General features: G+C 46.2%; 1 protein-coding gene across 4 annotated transcripts in view; it reads left to right on the forward strand.

Moving 5' to 3' along the window:
- Window positions 1-16,020, forward strand: part of dgkb (diacylglycerol kinase, beta) — a 76,230-nt gene that overhangs the window by 51,317 nt on the left and 8,893 nt on the right. For all 4 annotated transcript variants that reach the window (XM_086217729.1, XM_086217730.1, XM_086217731.1 and 1 more), the window contains 2 exons: window positions 12,875-12,965; window positions 14,239-14,434. In XM_086217729.1, the coding sequence (XP_086073855.1) occupies window positions 12,875-12,965; window positions 14,239-14,434 (287 nt within the window). The remainder of the gene's footprint in view (window positions 1-12,874; window positions 12,966-14,238; window positions 14,435-16,020) is intronic.

The following is a 16,020-nucleotide window of genomic DNA, read 5'->3' on the forward strand; positions in this document are numbered from 1 at the left end:
TGCTGACGGGCCGCAGAGCAAAATCCTAGTATTCCACGTGAAGAGTTTCCCTCCAGAATTTCACCTTCATTTGATTGTTCTCCCTTCATCGTAGCCGTACCTACGAGGTGACCACGATCACAGCACTCCTCGGTAGAGACGGGCATTTAAAGACGTCTCGACGTGCTGACGTGCTACCACGCCTGACAGGTGGAGGGGCTGTCAGAGCAAAGGTGAAGCCTCCCGGTCATCTGAAGCTGGAGGTGGTGAGCTGGTGAATAGAAGATCCTCAGTTATTGTAAAAAAAAAAGAAGTCTGTGGTCGCCAGCCGTCTTGTGTACACTCGACTTTTCCCAGTCTGTTGGGCTTGGGAAAAGTCACCCAAAGCTTAAGATCCTGCCAATGGGAATGAAAACTCAAGCGTTCGTGTCGCTGTTGGGGTGCGTTTTTAAACCACCGACACAAACGGGTCGCTGTTTGCTTGACGAAAACGAGACGTAAAGCAGCCGCTTTGCTTCCAGTCTAGTCAGACCTGAACCTCGGCCGGGCCTCCTCCTGTCAGCGGCTGCCATGACGAACGGTCAGGCTTTGCATTTAGCATCTGTGATTACCTGGAGGAGATGTGTTCACCTTTGGAGATGAACAAATGTGGCATCTATGTTTCCATCAATATTTAACGTCCCCCATACGTCTCCACTAGTGCCAGGGAGTAATTGCAGGCCTAATTGAATTTGCTTGGCTAGTTTGACATCGCTGATCAGTCAGACTGATGACACGCCGCCTCCTAATAATCCCATTTGTACTCATTATCATATTTTACTCTGGTTACTTAGTGCAACATTTAGCCAACTATCTTCCTGCTGCTGGTCCATGCAGACACGACGGTCCAAAGGGAAGCGAAGGGGGTTTTAAATAAACTCAGGCCTGTCATGCAATCACCACTGCTGGTTACGAAGGATGTGCCGACAACAAAGAGGCCGCTGAGCAGCCGTCACCACGTTACTTCTCAAAAATAGAATTTCCTTTGCAGTTTCTTCCAGCGAGTGTGTGTACAGCACCGTATCCTCACCCATCAAGCAGCATTACTTCGTTCCCAGATCACCACGCAGGACGCAGGAGCCGCATCTCTGTTGTTTTACGCCTTCTTAAGCCTTTGTGAAAAATGATTGAGATATTTTAAGAAAATTATTCTGTCTGTTATTTGAATCCCATTAATAATTCACGAGGGGGAATGGGTTTAGGATCTCTCTATTACACACTATCCTTGCCGGTTCAATAATGCATGATTATAGTTCTTCAAGGTAGCATAGATTTTGTTGAATTTGTCCAAAGGGCTCGTGTCCATTGGAGCTATCGCTGCTTATCACAAAGTCATTTTGCTGCTGCTGGAGGCTCTCTCTCTCTCTCTCTCTCTCTCTCTCTCTCTCTCTCTCTCTCTCTGAAGCTCTTTAGTGACAGTAGGAGCAAAGTGCAAGCGTCTCGGGGGGGGGGGGGGGTTATTTCACTCTTATTAAGTCAGTAATAAGTGCGCCAGGAATGAATTAAAAGAATTTCCCAACAGATGCTGCACTTCGGATGAGTTTCTCACCAGCGTCTGATGCGTTTTTCAGGGAAACACAAGGAAAAACTGGTCCTGAAGTTCATACACCGAGGCGGTGAGAGGCCTGTGGACTGAAAATGACAGCACAAACGTGTTGCCGCTGATTTGACCATTTCCTTTGAGTTTCTACAGCTTAAATTGATAAAATGACACATTTAAATGCAATCAAGTATTGTGAATAAAAATGCCCTCGCAACAGGGGTGATATTCTACACTTGAACACTTGTGTCCTGCTAGTACAAATACCGCAATTTCACGAGCGATGTTACACACTCCAACTGCGTCACTGCAATACCCCCCCGAACAAATTTAAAGAAATCTCTTCAAATAAAAACAAAGCGGGAAGAAAGACCAAAAAAATGCAGAAAATTTAATTCAGGAATGAGTTTTGTGTTGTACAAAAAAATGTACCGTTTCTTAACAGTCGAAATAAAATAACTTTATTTCTAGCCATTAAGTATGGATTCTTTTAAGGTGACAAGTACACCATTTCAGGCTGTAATCAAACGTAAATTAAAAGTCCTGAAGCACACGCTTTGCACACGTGAAAAAGAATATTTATACTCTCTCCCTTTTCATTTGCATCATTTTCTGTATTGGAGCAAAATATATTCTGTAAAGTTGGGCGCTGTCAATCGTTTCATCGTCTTTGTGGGTTTTTGTCTTAACAATTCTCTCGGTTTCATTTGTTTTCTTTATTTCCGCGCGCACCTTTTCCAGCCGTGGGCCGTCAGATGAAGAATAGAAGTATCCAGAATGTGTGTTAGAAATATGAATACGTCTACATCCGACTGACTGCGTCCTCCCTGGCAGCAGTAACGGCTCTGCCCTTCCCGTGCCTGCCACATCTATAGGTTTCGTCACTGTTTTGACCTTAAAGAGATTGAACATGTCATCATCTCTAATTAGCAAACATCATGAAGCGTCGCCCTAATTATGAAAGGAGGGGATGCTGTTGATGAAATGCGGGGGTCATACGCGCTCTCTCCCTCCCTCCCTCCCTCCCGTCACCTCTCGTGTTCTATCCATCTTCTGTATTTGCACCTTGGGGTGATTACCAGGGTGAAGGTGTGAAGATTTGACACTCGGCAGATAGATTCATTTACTGCCACTGCCGGACCTGGAGGTGATAATGAGGTCGAGGATTAAAAGCAGACAATCAGTCGGCCCGTGACGAGGGCTGCACCCCCTCCTCCCCCATCACTCCTCCTCGACCGCCTTCTTTAAAATGTACTACTCCATTTCTCCCTCCGTTCACACACACACACTTTTTTTTGCTGATCTCCCATCTAAAAACTACAGTCGTCTGAAACGAGAGAGAAACAGAGATTTGAACAAACTTCTCGCTGTTTTTGTAAACGTGTTTATTTGTGCTGTTCGTTTTGTGGTCTCTGAACTTCTGTTTTTGTTGTTGTTGTTGTTGTTTTTGCTGCATCTCAAATATCTGACTTTTGCCAGAGTGATGAGAGACGACGTCCAGCAGCAGAGAAAAGGGTTCCACGTCACCCCGCGAGTGCCCCATGTGCTTATTCGGTGATGAAGCTTTGCAAGGCGACACCACTGTTTGTTTCCTGTTCGCCATGATTGTAACCGTGACGACGTAAGTCACGTAGCCTGACGGAAGTCTAAACCGATCACGTTTCTGGTGTGCAACCAAACATCAACCACAACTTACAGCACAATTAAGCATAAAGCGTCATATTTGGGAGCTTGAGGCCACCGCCCGGACGCTCGTGTTTGATTCATTGTCAGTAAAAACATGTTGGGTTTGTCAGGGATTCGTGTTAATATCAACACGTCATCGGTATCAGCAGATATTGGCCATTTTTGAAATATACGTCGGTGGATATTGATCTCGGCCAGTTAATCAATAGTCATTTCTGAAGTTTTTTGTTCACTGTTGTCATTTGCGATGACGCTGCAATGAGCGATGGCCGTTTCTGGACGGTGTGGAAATGAAGAAAAACGTTTCTCCGACACATTCAGTTAGTTGAGGTGCGTTTTTCAGTGTCAACAAAATGTAAATATCATATAAAATATAAAATTATCAGCACATTGAATATCGGCAACAAAACAAAAACAAAAAAAAAAATCCAATGATGGTTTGTCCCATCAGACGTCCTGTCACTCGAAATCCCAGGAACCAACGAGACTTAAAGGTTTTGTGTTTTATTTTAGGAATTCCATGAAGCACGTAGATGGGGGGAGTAACCAGGATGCACCGCTAGCAGGGCGTAGATACCACGCACCGGTTTCAAGCCTCCAGTATTGAGTGTTAGCTTCTGATTCCCATCAAAACCATCTCATTTGAACCTGAATCGTGACCTTTTCCGAAACCCGATAATATTTTTGTGCCTAAACTTTGACCAGATCATGCAAAAGCGTGTTGTTTCAGAGGATCAGGACAAGCGACCTGTATGGCTGAGGGGTTTGGAAGCTTCGCATTCAGATTCAGGAGTCAGGAGTCGACTGAAATACAACAAAGGCGGCCCGCCCTCGGCCCAGATAGGCAGGAAAACCCTGTGTGAGGGGAAAGATCTGAGTTCCAGCTGCTGTAGCTTCGCCTGCCATGTTTGTTTACTCTGTCGCATCAATCATGGCGCCTTGATGTTCCCATGATATTTGCTCTGCATACTCAGACCTATTTTCGGTCCTGAGACATCTAACACCGTCAGCGTGCTCCTCCAGAGCCGCTCTGCCCCCATGTGCCCACAGGCTCTGGCTGTGCTGTGTAACCATCCTGAGTTAACCTTTCCTGAAGGCGCAGGGAAGCCCAGGCATGGAGCACTCTTTAGCATAATGAGTATGTTCATCAAAGCGCTGCCATGTGCTGGATGGGGCTGCAGGGTCCGCTAACACACACGCCCATCAACACACCCATGCTAATGCCTGTGTGTGTGTGTGTGTGTGTGTTTCCTGCTGAGCTGGGAACAGGGCCACAGGTGATGGCGCTCTAAATTACACATGCACACACACACACACACACACACACGTGCGCGTGCATGGTGGACCTCGGTAAAGGCCGCCCTCGGACCTCATTTGAGGATGAAATCGTTTATGTGACCAAAGTGTCATCTATAATTAATGACCACTTGTGTGTAATTTAGCAGTATCTCACCTGTGGCCCTGTCCCCAGCTCAGTGGGAACACACACACACACACACACACACACACACACACACACACACATATTTATACCTCTATCCTGGTGAGGACATTACCCTGCCTGCCACAGCTAAATGCCTAGCCGCACCTTCTCTCTTAGCTGGACTGATAGTAACATAAAACCCAGGTGAGGACCAGCTCAAACACTTCAGAATGTTGTCACTTCTGAGGTGTCACACTCACACTGGTCTTCACAAAGGCAGCAGTGCGGACACACACACACACACACACACACACACACACTCACTCACTCAATTAAGTAGCTGAAGATATCTTTGGCGGAGCTGAAATGATCTGTTTGGAAACAGATTAACGTTTATATGATATTAAGGTTTCCTTCACACTCGGGGTGCAGGCGTCCTCGCTAGAGTCCGACCACCACAGTTGTCATTTTCTTGCGCGCGCGTGTGTGTGTGTGAGGTGAAAGAGGAGTCATGATGATGTAATCGTCATGTCTGGAACCTTCCAGGTGGTTTCTTCACTATGTTTTGTCTTCCCGTGTTTCTCTCTTTTTTCTTTTTTTTAATGATTTGCCTGAAAAGATTCGCCGGGCTGTCGTCGGTGGCTGGGACCTCTCCACGTGCAGCGTCACGTCCCCGCATTGTGGGACATTTAAGCCTAAATTTTCCAATTTTATTCATAAACTTGACAGGAAGAAGCTCAGTGGGTGAAGAGTTTTGTTCGTAGACGGAAAACACGTCGTTTCCTTGTTGGAAAACCGTCTGTTGGTCAAACTGGAAGGAGGTTTGAACTGTTAAGAAGGCAGAGGAAGCGCTGCTGGCTCCTACGTGGAGCGATCGTCATATTTATGCCCAAACACACCCGTGATTTATACTAATGAGATTGATAGTCTGTACAACATTGACTGAACTATATTTGTGACTGACCTTGCATTGACTTTCTAATCATTTAGACGTTCACTTTCAACCACATTTAGACCGATTCCAACAGAGGTACGCACAAATCTGAGGGTCGTGGCCAGCCGTCTAACATCCTTGGCTCCGCCCCTTCAGGTTTAACTTGAGTCTGACTCCGTCTCCACCTCAAGGAATGCATGTGAAAGAAAAAAGATACCGTGCATCGTTTACACAGTTTTATTTTTTTTTGCTTGTTCCTAATTGCTGTTGGATATTTGATACCAGTTTCAGTAAAAAAAACAACAACAAAAAAAAAGAACAAAAACTCATCACCGCGCAGCTGAAAGACACGCATACATTTTTCAGACTGCTCGCTGCACCTCTGAAGGCAAGACGGTGCTGCTGAGGTCGTTTCTCAAACTGCCAGGCGGAGTCGGGGCGCTCCGGGCGATGTCGTGTTAAACAAAACAGCGCATTGATGCAATGCACTAAGAGTTGGTTATGTCAATGTGATATTTATCACCTCTGATCAAGAAGAAATTAGTGTTAAAATAAGGTCGTAGATCATTGTGGGCTAGATGAAGTGTCAGAGGGGAAGAAAATCAATGGCGCCGTTCCGTTCAATGTGGCCAGTGGAAAGTGCATCTGAAGGTGGCGTGGCCCCGGGACAGCGACGCTACACTGACGCTGATCGCCGGTGACATCCCTGATGTGATGACCAGGCAGTGGCGTGATGAACATGGCAGTCTTGTTCAGGTCAGGGTGTATTGTTTAACATGTAGAATTAAACACAAAATGAACTAGAATGTACCAAACGACGAATAAAATCAGTAAGAAAAAAAGTCTTCGTAGACAAATCAGATAAACAGGCGCCAGGAGGAAGGAAAACATCCTCGTATCTGATCTTTTTCTCGACCTAATCAGTGTACATGATGTTTATCATGACTACCCACCCCAGTGTCCATCATGCATCATGCACAATTAGGATAATTACCTCGCTGTTCATCCTCATTATAACTTGATAATCAATGGGCTGTAACACTCAGGCAGAAAACTGGAAACATCATCCTCATCAGTGAATGTCACCTTCTTGAGCCAAGCAAGGTTCCGTCCCTCCTCGCCGTTTTAAAGTGTCTCCTTCCATGCCCGGACTGGAATTCACACCTTCTACAGATCGTGATCGTGGACATTTTCCCCAAAGCCAGTTTTGTTCCTTTTTCTGCAGCTTAATTTTCCATGAATCCATGAATTTCACTGCATGTGCGCTAAATATCACATAGACTTGTTCCTAAAGACATCATTTCAGCTTCGGCAGCTGCGCTGATCAGATATCTGAGCCGTACGGACCTGATGTGTCATATATCTGTTCAGGTTCTGTGACATCCAGAAAGCTGGGGAAAAAAATTCCAAATTGTTACGGTTTGTGATTAGAGTTGAGATGCAGTATTCAGCCAGTTTGTGGAATTTCAACTCTTGCAACAAGTTTTTTTGTTGTTGTTGTTGTTCTTCTTCTTTTTCATTGTCAGTAAGATGATAATTCCACTGAAGGTGAAGGGGGGGGGGGTTCAGGGTGGACCTTTATTGTCTGCCTCACTCATAAACTGAGTCTGGTGGGTAAAATATTAGAAACACCTCTATAGTCCAGGGCTCCATCATAAAGTAGAACATAAATGTAAAACCTGCGGTGCGGTGGTCAATAATTCTGCCTGATGGTGTCGTCAGAACACAACACCAGCAGGATCGCCGGCGGTATCGGCTCACGAGGGCGTGTGCGGACATGACCCGAGTCCTGCAGCCTTTACAGCCGGCAGGTCTCAGGGGACTGAACATGTCTGCCAGGTTTCTGGACGGACGCGTCGGTCAGTTGGAAAAAGAAAATATCTGAGCAACAGCCCACAAGTTCAAGTAACAATAATCAGACAGTCGGGGAACCTTGGCGGTGAGCCTGCGAGGACGAGCGCGTTCCGTTAAAGGAGGGGTTAGCGCCGCTTGGTTTGGGGCTTTTTTTGTCCTTTCTCCTTTTTTACATATTCTTTTAGTTTCTTTTTTTTCATGAACAAAAGAAACATGATATACAGACCGTGCGGCATAAATCTGTCTAAATTGTTTTTTTGAATCGTACTCTGATCATGAACCCTCCCTCCCTGCCCCTCACAACCTGCATGGACAACAAATCACCGCAAATGTAGCCTCTCTAGCTCGCTAACAAAGTCAGCAAACGGGTTTCTTACCTGTCCGAAAGAAAGGCTGCTCCTCGCGCGTCCGTAACCGTAAACCTTGTGGTTCGTTTAGACTCCTCCAGCGAGCAAACCAATCCCCAAGAATCCCTGGCGCTGCACCGAGGCTTTTATCCTTCTCCCTCTTATCTGTTGATGCTCGTCGTCCTTGAAGCTGCTCACCCAACACCGATCCAACAAGGCGTCGATACCCGCTTTAGGCTTCCTGGTCTCAGCTTTTTGACAGACAGCTAAGCTGCCCAATCAGGTGCAGTCTGGTTTCGGCTGTTGATGGACAGCTAAACGGGCCAACCAATCCAACTGGTAGCGGGCTTTAATTGGGTGGAGGTAAATTTGGCCCTGCACCCCTTACGTATTAGGGATTTTGATGCTTCCTTTTTTAAACATCGTAGTTTATTGATTACCATGGAGACATCATGACAAAGTCAGGGATTATAACAAAAAGTACATAGAAATCTGGGAGCCTCCCCCTCCTGTAATGTCCCCCGACCACTTTCCCCTGCTGAGGGCTCAGGACCCGTGACTGAAGGGAGGCAGAGCAATGAGACACAGACTTAGTCTCCAGTCAAGCTAACGTGCATGTCTTTGTATTTAGCTGGAGCCACCGTGCAAGATGGGCTCAAGGTTCAGGTCCTTAATCTCACTCATCAAGTCCATTGTCGGTTCTTCATCTACAGAGATGATTATTTTAGATGATGGAGCAATTTTTCTTCTCATATGACAACCTTTTCGTGTATTTTTTAAAAAATTGTCTTCCTTTGCCACACACTTTGGTTTTGTTTTCTTTTCCAGCTTCTTTTGTTTGTGCAAATAGTTGAACACCCCCGCGTCCCTGGAAACCCGAGTCGCTGCTTTCGCTCAGCGCGCCAGCTGCGACTACACCAGATGATCTAGTGCATACCACTAAAGTTATTATTGCTGTTCACTTTGCATCGATACACTGCAGGTAAAATTACAGCTTTGACCCGAGTGGAAAACCTGCTACACCCAGTTTACTCCCATGGTTAGCATAATTAATCACCTTCCCATGATGTCCTGGAGGGATTCAGGAGTTTAGAATGCAGCCAGCAGTTTAAGCAAATTGGTGCTTTATGAGAACTTTTATTCCAATTAAAAGAAGCTCTTCCTAATCTAACTTAAAAGTATCATTTTACTCAAATGCACTTCCAATTAATGGTAGAACACACTGGCCACTGTTGAAGATGCTCCTGACAGTCAGTCTGTCACATGAATCCAGACTTTAACATTAGTCGGCAGATAACAAATGACAATCCAATCCAGCCGCTTGGATGCTCCTAATTACCTAATGAACAGGGACATACGGTGATTTGTTGCCATGGTGTTAGCTTGTTAGGTTAAGTGGTGGGAATCGACAGGACAGTCGGATCTTGTCTTACTGCGTCTGTTCTTACAGTGTACTCTCATTTCCTGCATTTAGTTCCTGAAGTCCACTTTTCGAGGATTGGGAGCTGAGAGATATTTTGGATGCGATGATGGTATTTCTCCCAGATAACAAATGTCTGACCAGCAGGTAAATGCCAGTGTTCCCTCAGGCCACCGTCGCCAAAGCAGCTTTCATTGGTCGACTGTGCAGTTCCTCTTCTGTTCCCGCTAACACCTCAGCTACTGTTGCCCACCGTTGAATCATCTGAAAGCGCAAATGGCATTCCGGAGGTTTGTTACGTGGTTTGAGGCTGATGATTTTGTCAACCGTGTTGTACCTCAGGAATTTATTCTTTCATCTTATGAGTTCCACGTTATGTCCAAGTGCAGCTGCCGTGCACGTGGTGCCGAAGACCAGCTACTCCTGCCGCGTGAGAGCCAAGAGGGCATATCGCGCCTGGGTGCGGTGCAGACCAGTCATGCTAGTCAATAGCATGCTTTGACGCGGTGAACTTAGTAGGAGACAAAAAAACATTTCTTAACTGAAAGCTTGGAGAAATGCACCCTCAAAGGCTTTTGTTACCTCAAAAGTACAAAATTCGTCTTCAAGAAGCCAGACAGGCACACTGGGACTCACAGAGTGAGAACCCAGGTGAAGTTCAGGGGTCGCTGGCACCTGTTTCTGAGTGTGTGTGGGTGTGAGGAGTCCCTGAGACTTGCATCGCCTACAAAACTCCCTTTGAGTTTGGTCTGGTGTCCATTTGAATACATACCAAACCAGCTTCAGCAAAGCACCAATAAACAGTCAAGAGATGCAAAACGCTGCTTGCATGTGGCTTCATTCTCTCCATAAATCACCTGCCGCCGGTTTAGAATGTGCTGCCTTCATTTGTTTGTTTGCAAACATGCTCAGGCCTGCGTTCATGATCGCGCTTAAATGTGCTCTGTGTTTTTTTTTTGCATCGTGTATGCAGAGCTTGAAGACTGATGATGGCAATGATAGTGGAGGATTTGTAAGGATACGTCGTGGAAAGCCTCTCAGCAAGGCCCTTCCCACCTCGCTCCGCTCCAACCCCTTTGCTATTGACCATGTTGCACGTTATAAATCAACTGCACGTTGGGCTACCTTGCCAGTACCCTAATGAAAGCTCATTTATAAGGTGGCTAAATGGTCCTGACAAAAGTCCTTATGAGGAAATCAATAACTCAGTAATTGTTACTCTGCTTATACTAATACATCCCTCTTGTAGTATTTGATTCCAGCTAAACAGAAGGCCATTTTTTACTCTACGCTATCCTGTGTGTCAGTTGTCAGTTTTTTCTCTGTCCTCGAAGCTTTGCAGTGAATGATCTGTGCCTCAGTGTCAAGTTAACCTGAAGTATTTGTGTCCAGAAATGAATCTGCAGAGTTCCTAAGAACACCACAGAGTTAAATCAGTCGCATGAAAATCAAAATAAAGAAAAGACCAAAAAAAAGGCAAAGTAGAAAAGCTCATCATCCCTCCAAATGAGAATAAATGTTCTGTGATTTGAAATATACTTTAGTTATTGCAGTATTCTTCCTTTATCTGGGTTTTTGTCAGTGCATAGTTTCGCCTGTCAGTGACCGGTCCCTTTATTCGACCAGTCCTGCTCCCAGTTTTCGTGCCACTCTCAGACAGTTGTTTTGTTTTTCTGGTTTCACTGCCTCTCTGTTGCTAAACTCATGCAAAACCTTGTGCTACTTTACCACAACTTTACTACTTCGTCTTCAAGTCCTGCTTGTGACATCACTATTCCCCCCCCCCCCCACAGTGAAATATCCTTTGACTCCCTCCGGAACGTTCACCCTGCTGGTCTCCCTCATGATGAACTCCGCCGCCGGGGGTTTGTGGGCGTCGTGTGGTTCTAGCTCCTCATTTCTCTCAGGGTCGCTCAAGGTGTTGTGTAGAAAAGTGTTCACTTAGTCGGTTGAGCAGATGTTGGTGCCACAGTGTTTGTCCGCTTGTCGAGTCTTAGTGAGGTCGAAGAGGTTAGAGATAAAAACAGCATGTTCCTCATTCTGGATTTCAGCTGCCGCCGGTGCTGCTCTGCCCTATGCAGGGTCATTAGCTTCTTTTTAAGGATGTTGTAGGGTGTAGCCCGCAGTCGGTTTCCTTCTTCTCTAACCACTGTTTGCTTTTACTTAAAGATTAAAAGTTCTTACCAAACTTACCACATCTGTATAATTCATCTCTCACTTTGACCTGGTTTGGCCTTTCTCACCGTTGCTAACTGCTCAAAAGTGCAGGTGACAGAGGTGGCCTTCATGGCCTCGATCCAGCAGTCCACTTTCCGCTCGTTTGTGGTTTCAGCAGTCTCATGCCTTCGTTAAACTGCAGCCACAAAGTCCGGTTGATCTCCAGGCACGGTAGGCGTTCTAACCCCTGGCCCAGTTGGAAGAGGTGAGCTCCAGCAGGGTACAGAAGCTTGCGTATGAGCATGAGTACAGAATCCGAACCGCTCAGCAAACAAGTGAAGCTCAAACAGATGAAGGGTGAAAAATTGGAGCGTTGTACAAGGAGCGACGAGGTCATGGGCGTACGTCCATGGGATGTCCTTCGCCTGCATGCTGCAGTGCAAACCAAGCAGCAAACCACGGTTATGGGGGCAAACTTGTGAGAGTGGACGTTCTAGCTTACATCATCAGTGAGCGCTGAACTGGAACCTGGAAGGACTGGGCACTCCTGGTTCCGGTCTTGCGCTTTGCAGTGACTTGGACCACCCCACGTACTTCCCCCTGGCCTGATTGGTTTACGCCCACACTGATTCTGAACGTCCATTCGCCCCTTCAGTAGCTTTGTGTCCCTCCTGAAGGAGGTTTGCGGTTGAACCCTTGGCTCATGATGATAAATGCTTCTGGTCTTGTTCAGTCTCATGTTCAAAACTAAATCGTTGCGTTGAACTGACAAAGGTTAAAGAATAAACTAACATATCTCATCCTCAGGTATATTCATCTGTTTGTATGAGACTATAAGACACGAGTTCCATTGATGTATAGTGAATTCACTCCAATGCAAGAGCACAGTGACATTTTACTCCGCCTGCCATGAGAGAATATAATGTACCGTAGCAGTTTACAGACAGATGGTGACTCACCTCCATGAGGTCATTGATCATCAGCCTCAGCGATGGGAGCATGAGCTGTAGGAAGCCAGGGGAGCAGCACCCCAGTCCTCTGTTAATTGCAAGGGCATGTAGATTACCCTCCTCCGCCCCTCACTGGGCCTTAATGTCGGGCATGGAGACCCACTGGCCGTCACATGCGCTCCCTCAGTTGCATCCTCAACTGTTCCGAGATTCATCATCTTCTTTCGGTAGGTGATTAATGGAACACATTATACACCCTGAGGAGATTAATGACGTTGTGGTGTCGGTCAGCGGTAAACATCAGAGGTGTGTTTCCTGTGTGGTTTATAAAATCCCCCTTCATGCTTAAATCAAAAAGATACACTTGTAATGAGAAGCTGTCTGATTCTTTTTCATGAGCTCCACCTGGAAACAGACAGGTTCTGACTCCAAAAGCTTGAGATCGTTCAAATGGGTAAAACCTTTTTTTTTTTTTTTTTTGCTGTTTTCTTGGTCCTTTTGCAGTTCCTGTTACCTGCTTTTGTTTTTTTTTTTGTTTTTTTCAGAACAAAGAATAAGCTGTGGTACTTTGAGTTCGGCACTTCCGAGACCTTTTCAGCCACGTGTAAGAAGCTTCACGACTTTCTGGAGGTTGAGGTAAATGAAACTGACGTAGATACATACAAGCGTAGTGTGTGTGTGTGTGTGAGTGCGTGAGAGAGCTATCTGTACTGAACTCCAGTTCAACATACAGGTAATTAGCCCTACATGACCCTGCTGTGTGGGATATTGAGTGGTAATGAAGAATGTGTCCGTACGATTCATCTTGCTCCTTCCCTGAGCCAACCACACAGTCCAGAGGTCTTTGTTCATTAGCGTTGGATAAGCATCTGCTGGAGGTGAAGCTGGTATGGAGATGAGAGATCAATCCAGACTGGCACCAGAGTGTTGTGCTTTTAGACCTGGCCTGACCGAAGGCAACCAAACGCGCCCAGACTTGGAGAGACACATTTGGAATCAGGATAAGACGGAACAGCAAAGTTAGACTTACAGAGAGTGAGAGGCTGATTTGGACGCAGCCTGAAACAGGATTAATCTCAGTTGAGGAGGCTCAAAGAGACCGATTCGGGCTCAGACAGGGAGAGAGAGGTTCAGGATTGGCTCGGCCAGGTCAAGGTCAGACAGAGTCAACTTTGTTGGAGAAACTTGTTCAGGCTCAGACGTAGGAAACTGGTTCAAGTAGTGAACAAAATGGAGGTGCTGTATCAGAAAGTTTTAGGATCGAGGTCAGAGAGACCGATTCAGTTCTAGTCCGAGTTGAAGAGGCAGGTTCAGGCTCGGATGTAGAGTCAGGGTTCAGACTAAAGTCTTCTCATATGAGCTGCGGACGACGTCTGAAGAATCAGGTCGAGCTACTTCACAAATGAAGCATTGTGGATACACTCATGGGATGGAAGCTCGGTGGCAGGACATGGAGGGGGAAAAAAACAACAACCTGTGGTCACATCATTGGGCCTTAGAGTCGTCCCATCACCGACTGAGTTCCACAAATCTATACAGCTCAACTTTTACATTTCCGTCTTCTAAAAGGCCTCTAGAATGTTCGTCTTGTTGTGTTTTAGTTTGGTCTCATCACACCTGAACACTGTGTGAATCCTCCAGACCTGCAGAGGCTCCACCCGAGACATTGCAGAGTTGTGCTAGGGAGCTGGCAGGGTAAAGTCTGTTTAATGTGCATTTCAGACATGGATGCGCTCACTTGCGTACTCCTCTGGGCAAAATCCAGGTAAGTGCAGGCTTGCAGAGCATAACCTCAGGTCCACATTTACGTCTCCGCCTGAAACCACAGGAGGATTCTGCTTATGGTGGAATAAATATGTGATTAGTTCTTTTTTTTATTATCTTTGTACTTCTCTCTCCTTCCTGAAAGTGTGACGGTGTCACTCTGGACCTGAGCAGCATCTCCCTGGAAGGCATTGCCATTCTTAACATTCCCAGCATGCACGGCGGCTCCAACCTTTGGGGCGAGAGCAAGAAGAGGAGGGGTAATCGCAAGGGTGGGAAAAAGTGCCAAGACAAGAGGACGCCGGTGATCGACCCTAAAGAGCTCATGTTTGCAGTTCAAGGTAGAATTTATTATTCTTTTCAATGCCGAACGCTTCTGGACTTGGTTCGCTCTGTCGGACAGGTCGATGGATTGATCCTGTACCGTGTGGTGGGGCTGTTTTCTCAAAAGCAAACTTTAGAACCAGTAAACACAGCGTTTGTGTCCTTGCTCCTCTCTGATAGATCAGAGACGAAACTTTTGACCAAACTTTTTCAAAGTGCATGAATATTTCACGGGTGACAATGTGAATCATGGCGAGCAGATTTTGTTTGCTAAGAAGAGGTACAATCATGTCACTATTTGGAATTGTCACTTGTGTATTAATGGTGTGTGTGTGAATGTGTGTGTGTATGTGTGGGCCCCAATGGACAGGCTCAGTTAATCGGAGCAGACTGAGGGGTTGCTGGGCATACCCCTGAATCCATTTACGTCAAAAGGAAGCCCGTCAATGGGAATGTATGAATGAATGAAGCAGAGTGAGTCAGCTGGTCCATGGTGAAACGGAGGGAGCCCCCTCAAGGACTCGCTAACTGTAATAAGTAGAACGGATTAATTCTTAACCTGCAGGTGAAGGACATGCACGATTATTAGAGGCCCCCACATCATGGTAACCACAGTCAAGATTTCAGTTGTGACGATGGCGTAGTTCTGTCAGCCAGGTTCTGTCAAAGGTCTCCTTTGCACACGTATTGAAGAAGTACTCGTCCCAAAATATGTATTTTGCCCTTAGAGTGCTCAGAATCACGTGTTCTGAGATGGGGAGAGACCATTTTTTCCCTCCTGCAACACTTCATGTGACTGTTAACGGTAGGTAGAGCCAACCACGTAAGTTTAGCATGACGCTAATGGTGACTAACGACAGCAAAACTGCTCACAGACCTCTGTTTACAATCTCTCAACTGTACCGGTCTGGTTTAATCCAGGTCTCCATCCCTCAGGATCTTCTCTGGTCACAACCCAACTTTTCCAGATGTGACACAGCAGCTATGAAAGTTTAGTGGTTTTGATCATGAAGCCACACGTATCATGACCTCCACCAGGGCGCTCGTGTTTTCGGCAGCATATGTAGTCCGAAACGCCTCATGGACTCAGTGATGGGTGACTGTGTTATGTGCGTTGCCGTGGCGACGCAGCCAGTCTTGGTATTTCATCATAGAACCGGACTCCATATGGTCAGGGCTGTGATGAGTCCCGACGTGCAGACATCTGCAAGATGGATGTCAGTCATAGCTCCGCCTGGTGGTTACAGGAGGTAAACCTGATGCAGCGAACATCAAAATGACCCCGCTGTCTCCTCCTGATCCACAGCAACATCATATATTCTAAGTTTGTCTTCTCTAGCACCACCTAGTGCTTACAGGAAGTGATGTTTGCACCACAGGGCAGCTTTGGTTTGCACCGCTATCCAACAGCCAAATATTATTTTTATCTCCATTATCAGCAGAGAGCAGCCTCACACTCAGACATGGCGGAGGCCTCGGCGGAGGTCCTGCACTGTCCCAGTGAGCACTGGTTTAATCCCTGGGAATCCTTCGTCCTCTCAGGTGTTGCAGTCATGGATTTTTATCAGAGACGCATTCAGGTTTGTCCCCAGTTTACGTGAAC

This window comes from Aulostomus chinensis, chromosome 11 (assembly GCF_037954235.1).
Source record: "Aulostomus chinensis isolate RoL2024-O1b breed Wild chromosome 11, RoL_Achi_v1.0, whole genome shotgun sequence".
In the NCBI taxonomy this organism is placed as follows: domain Eukaryota; kingdom Metazoa; phylum Chordata; class Actinopteri; order Syngnathiformes; family Aulostomidae; genus Aulostomus; species Aulostomus chinensis.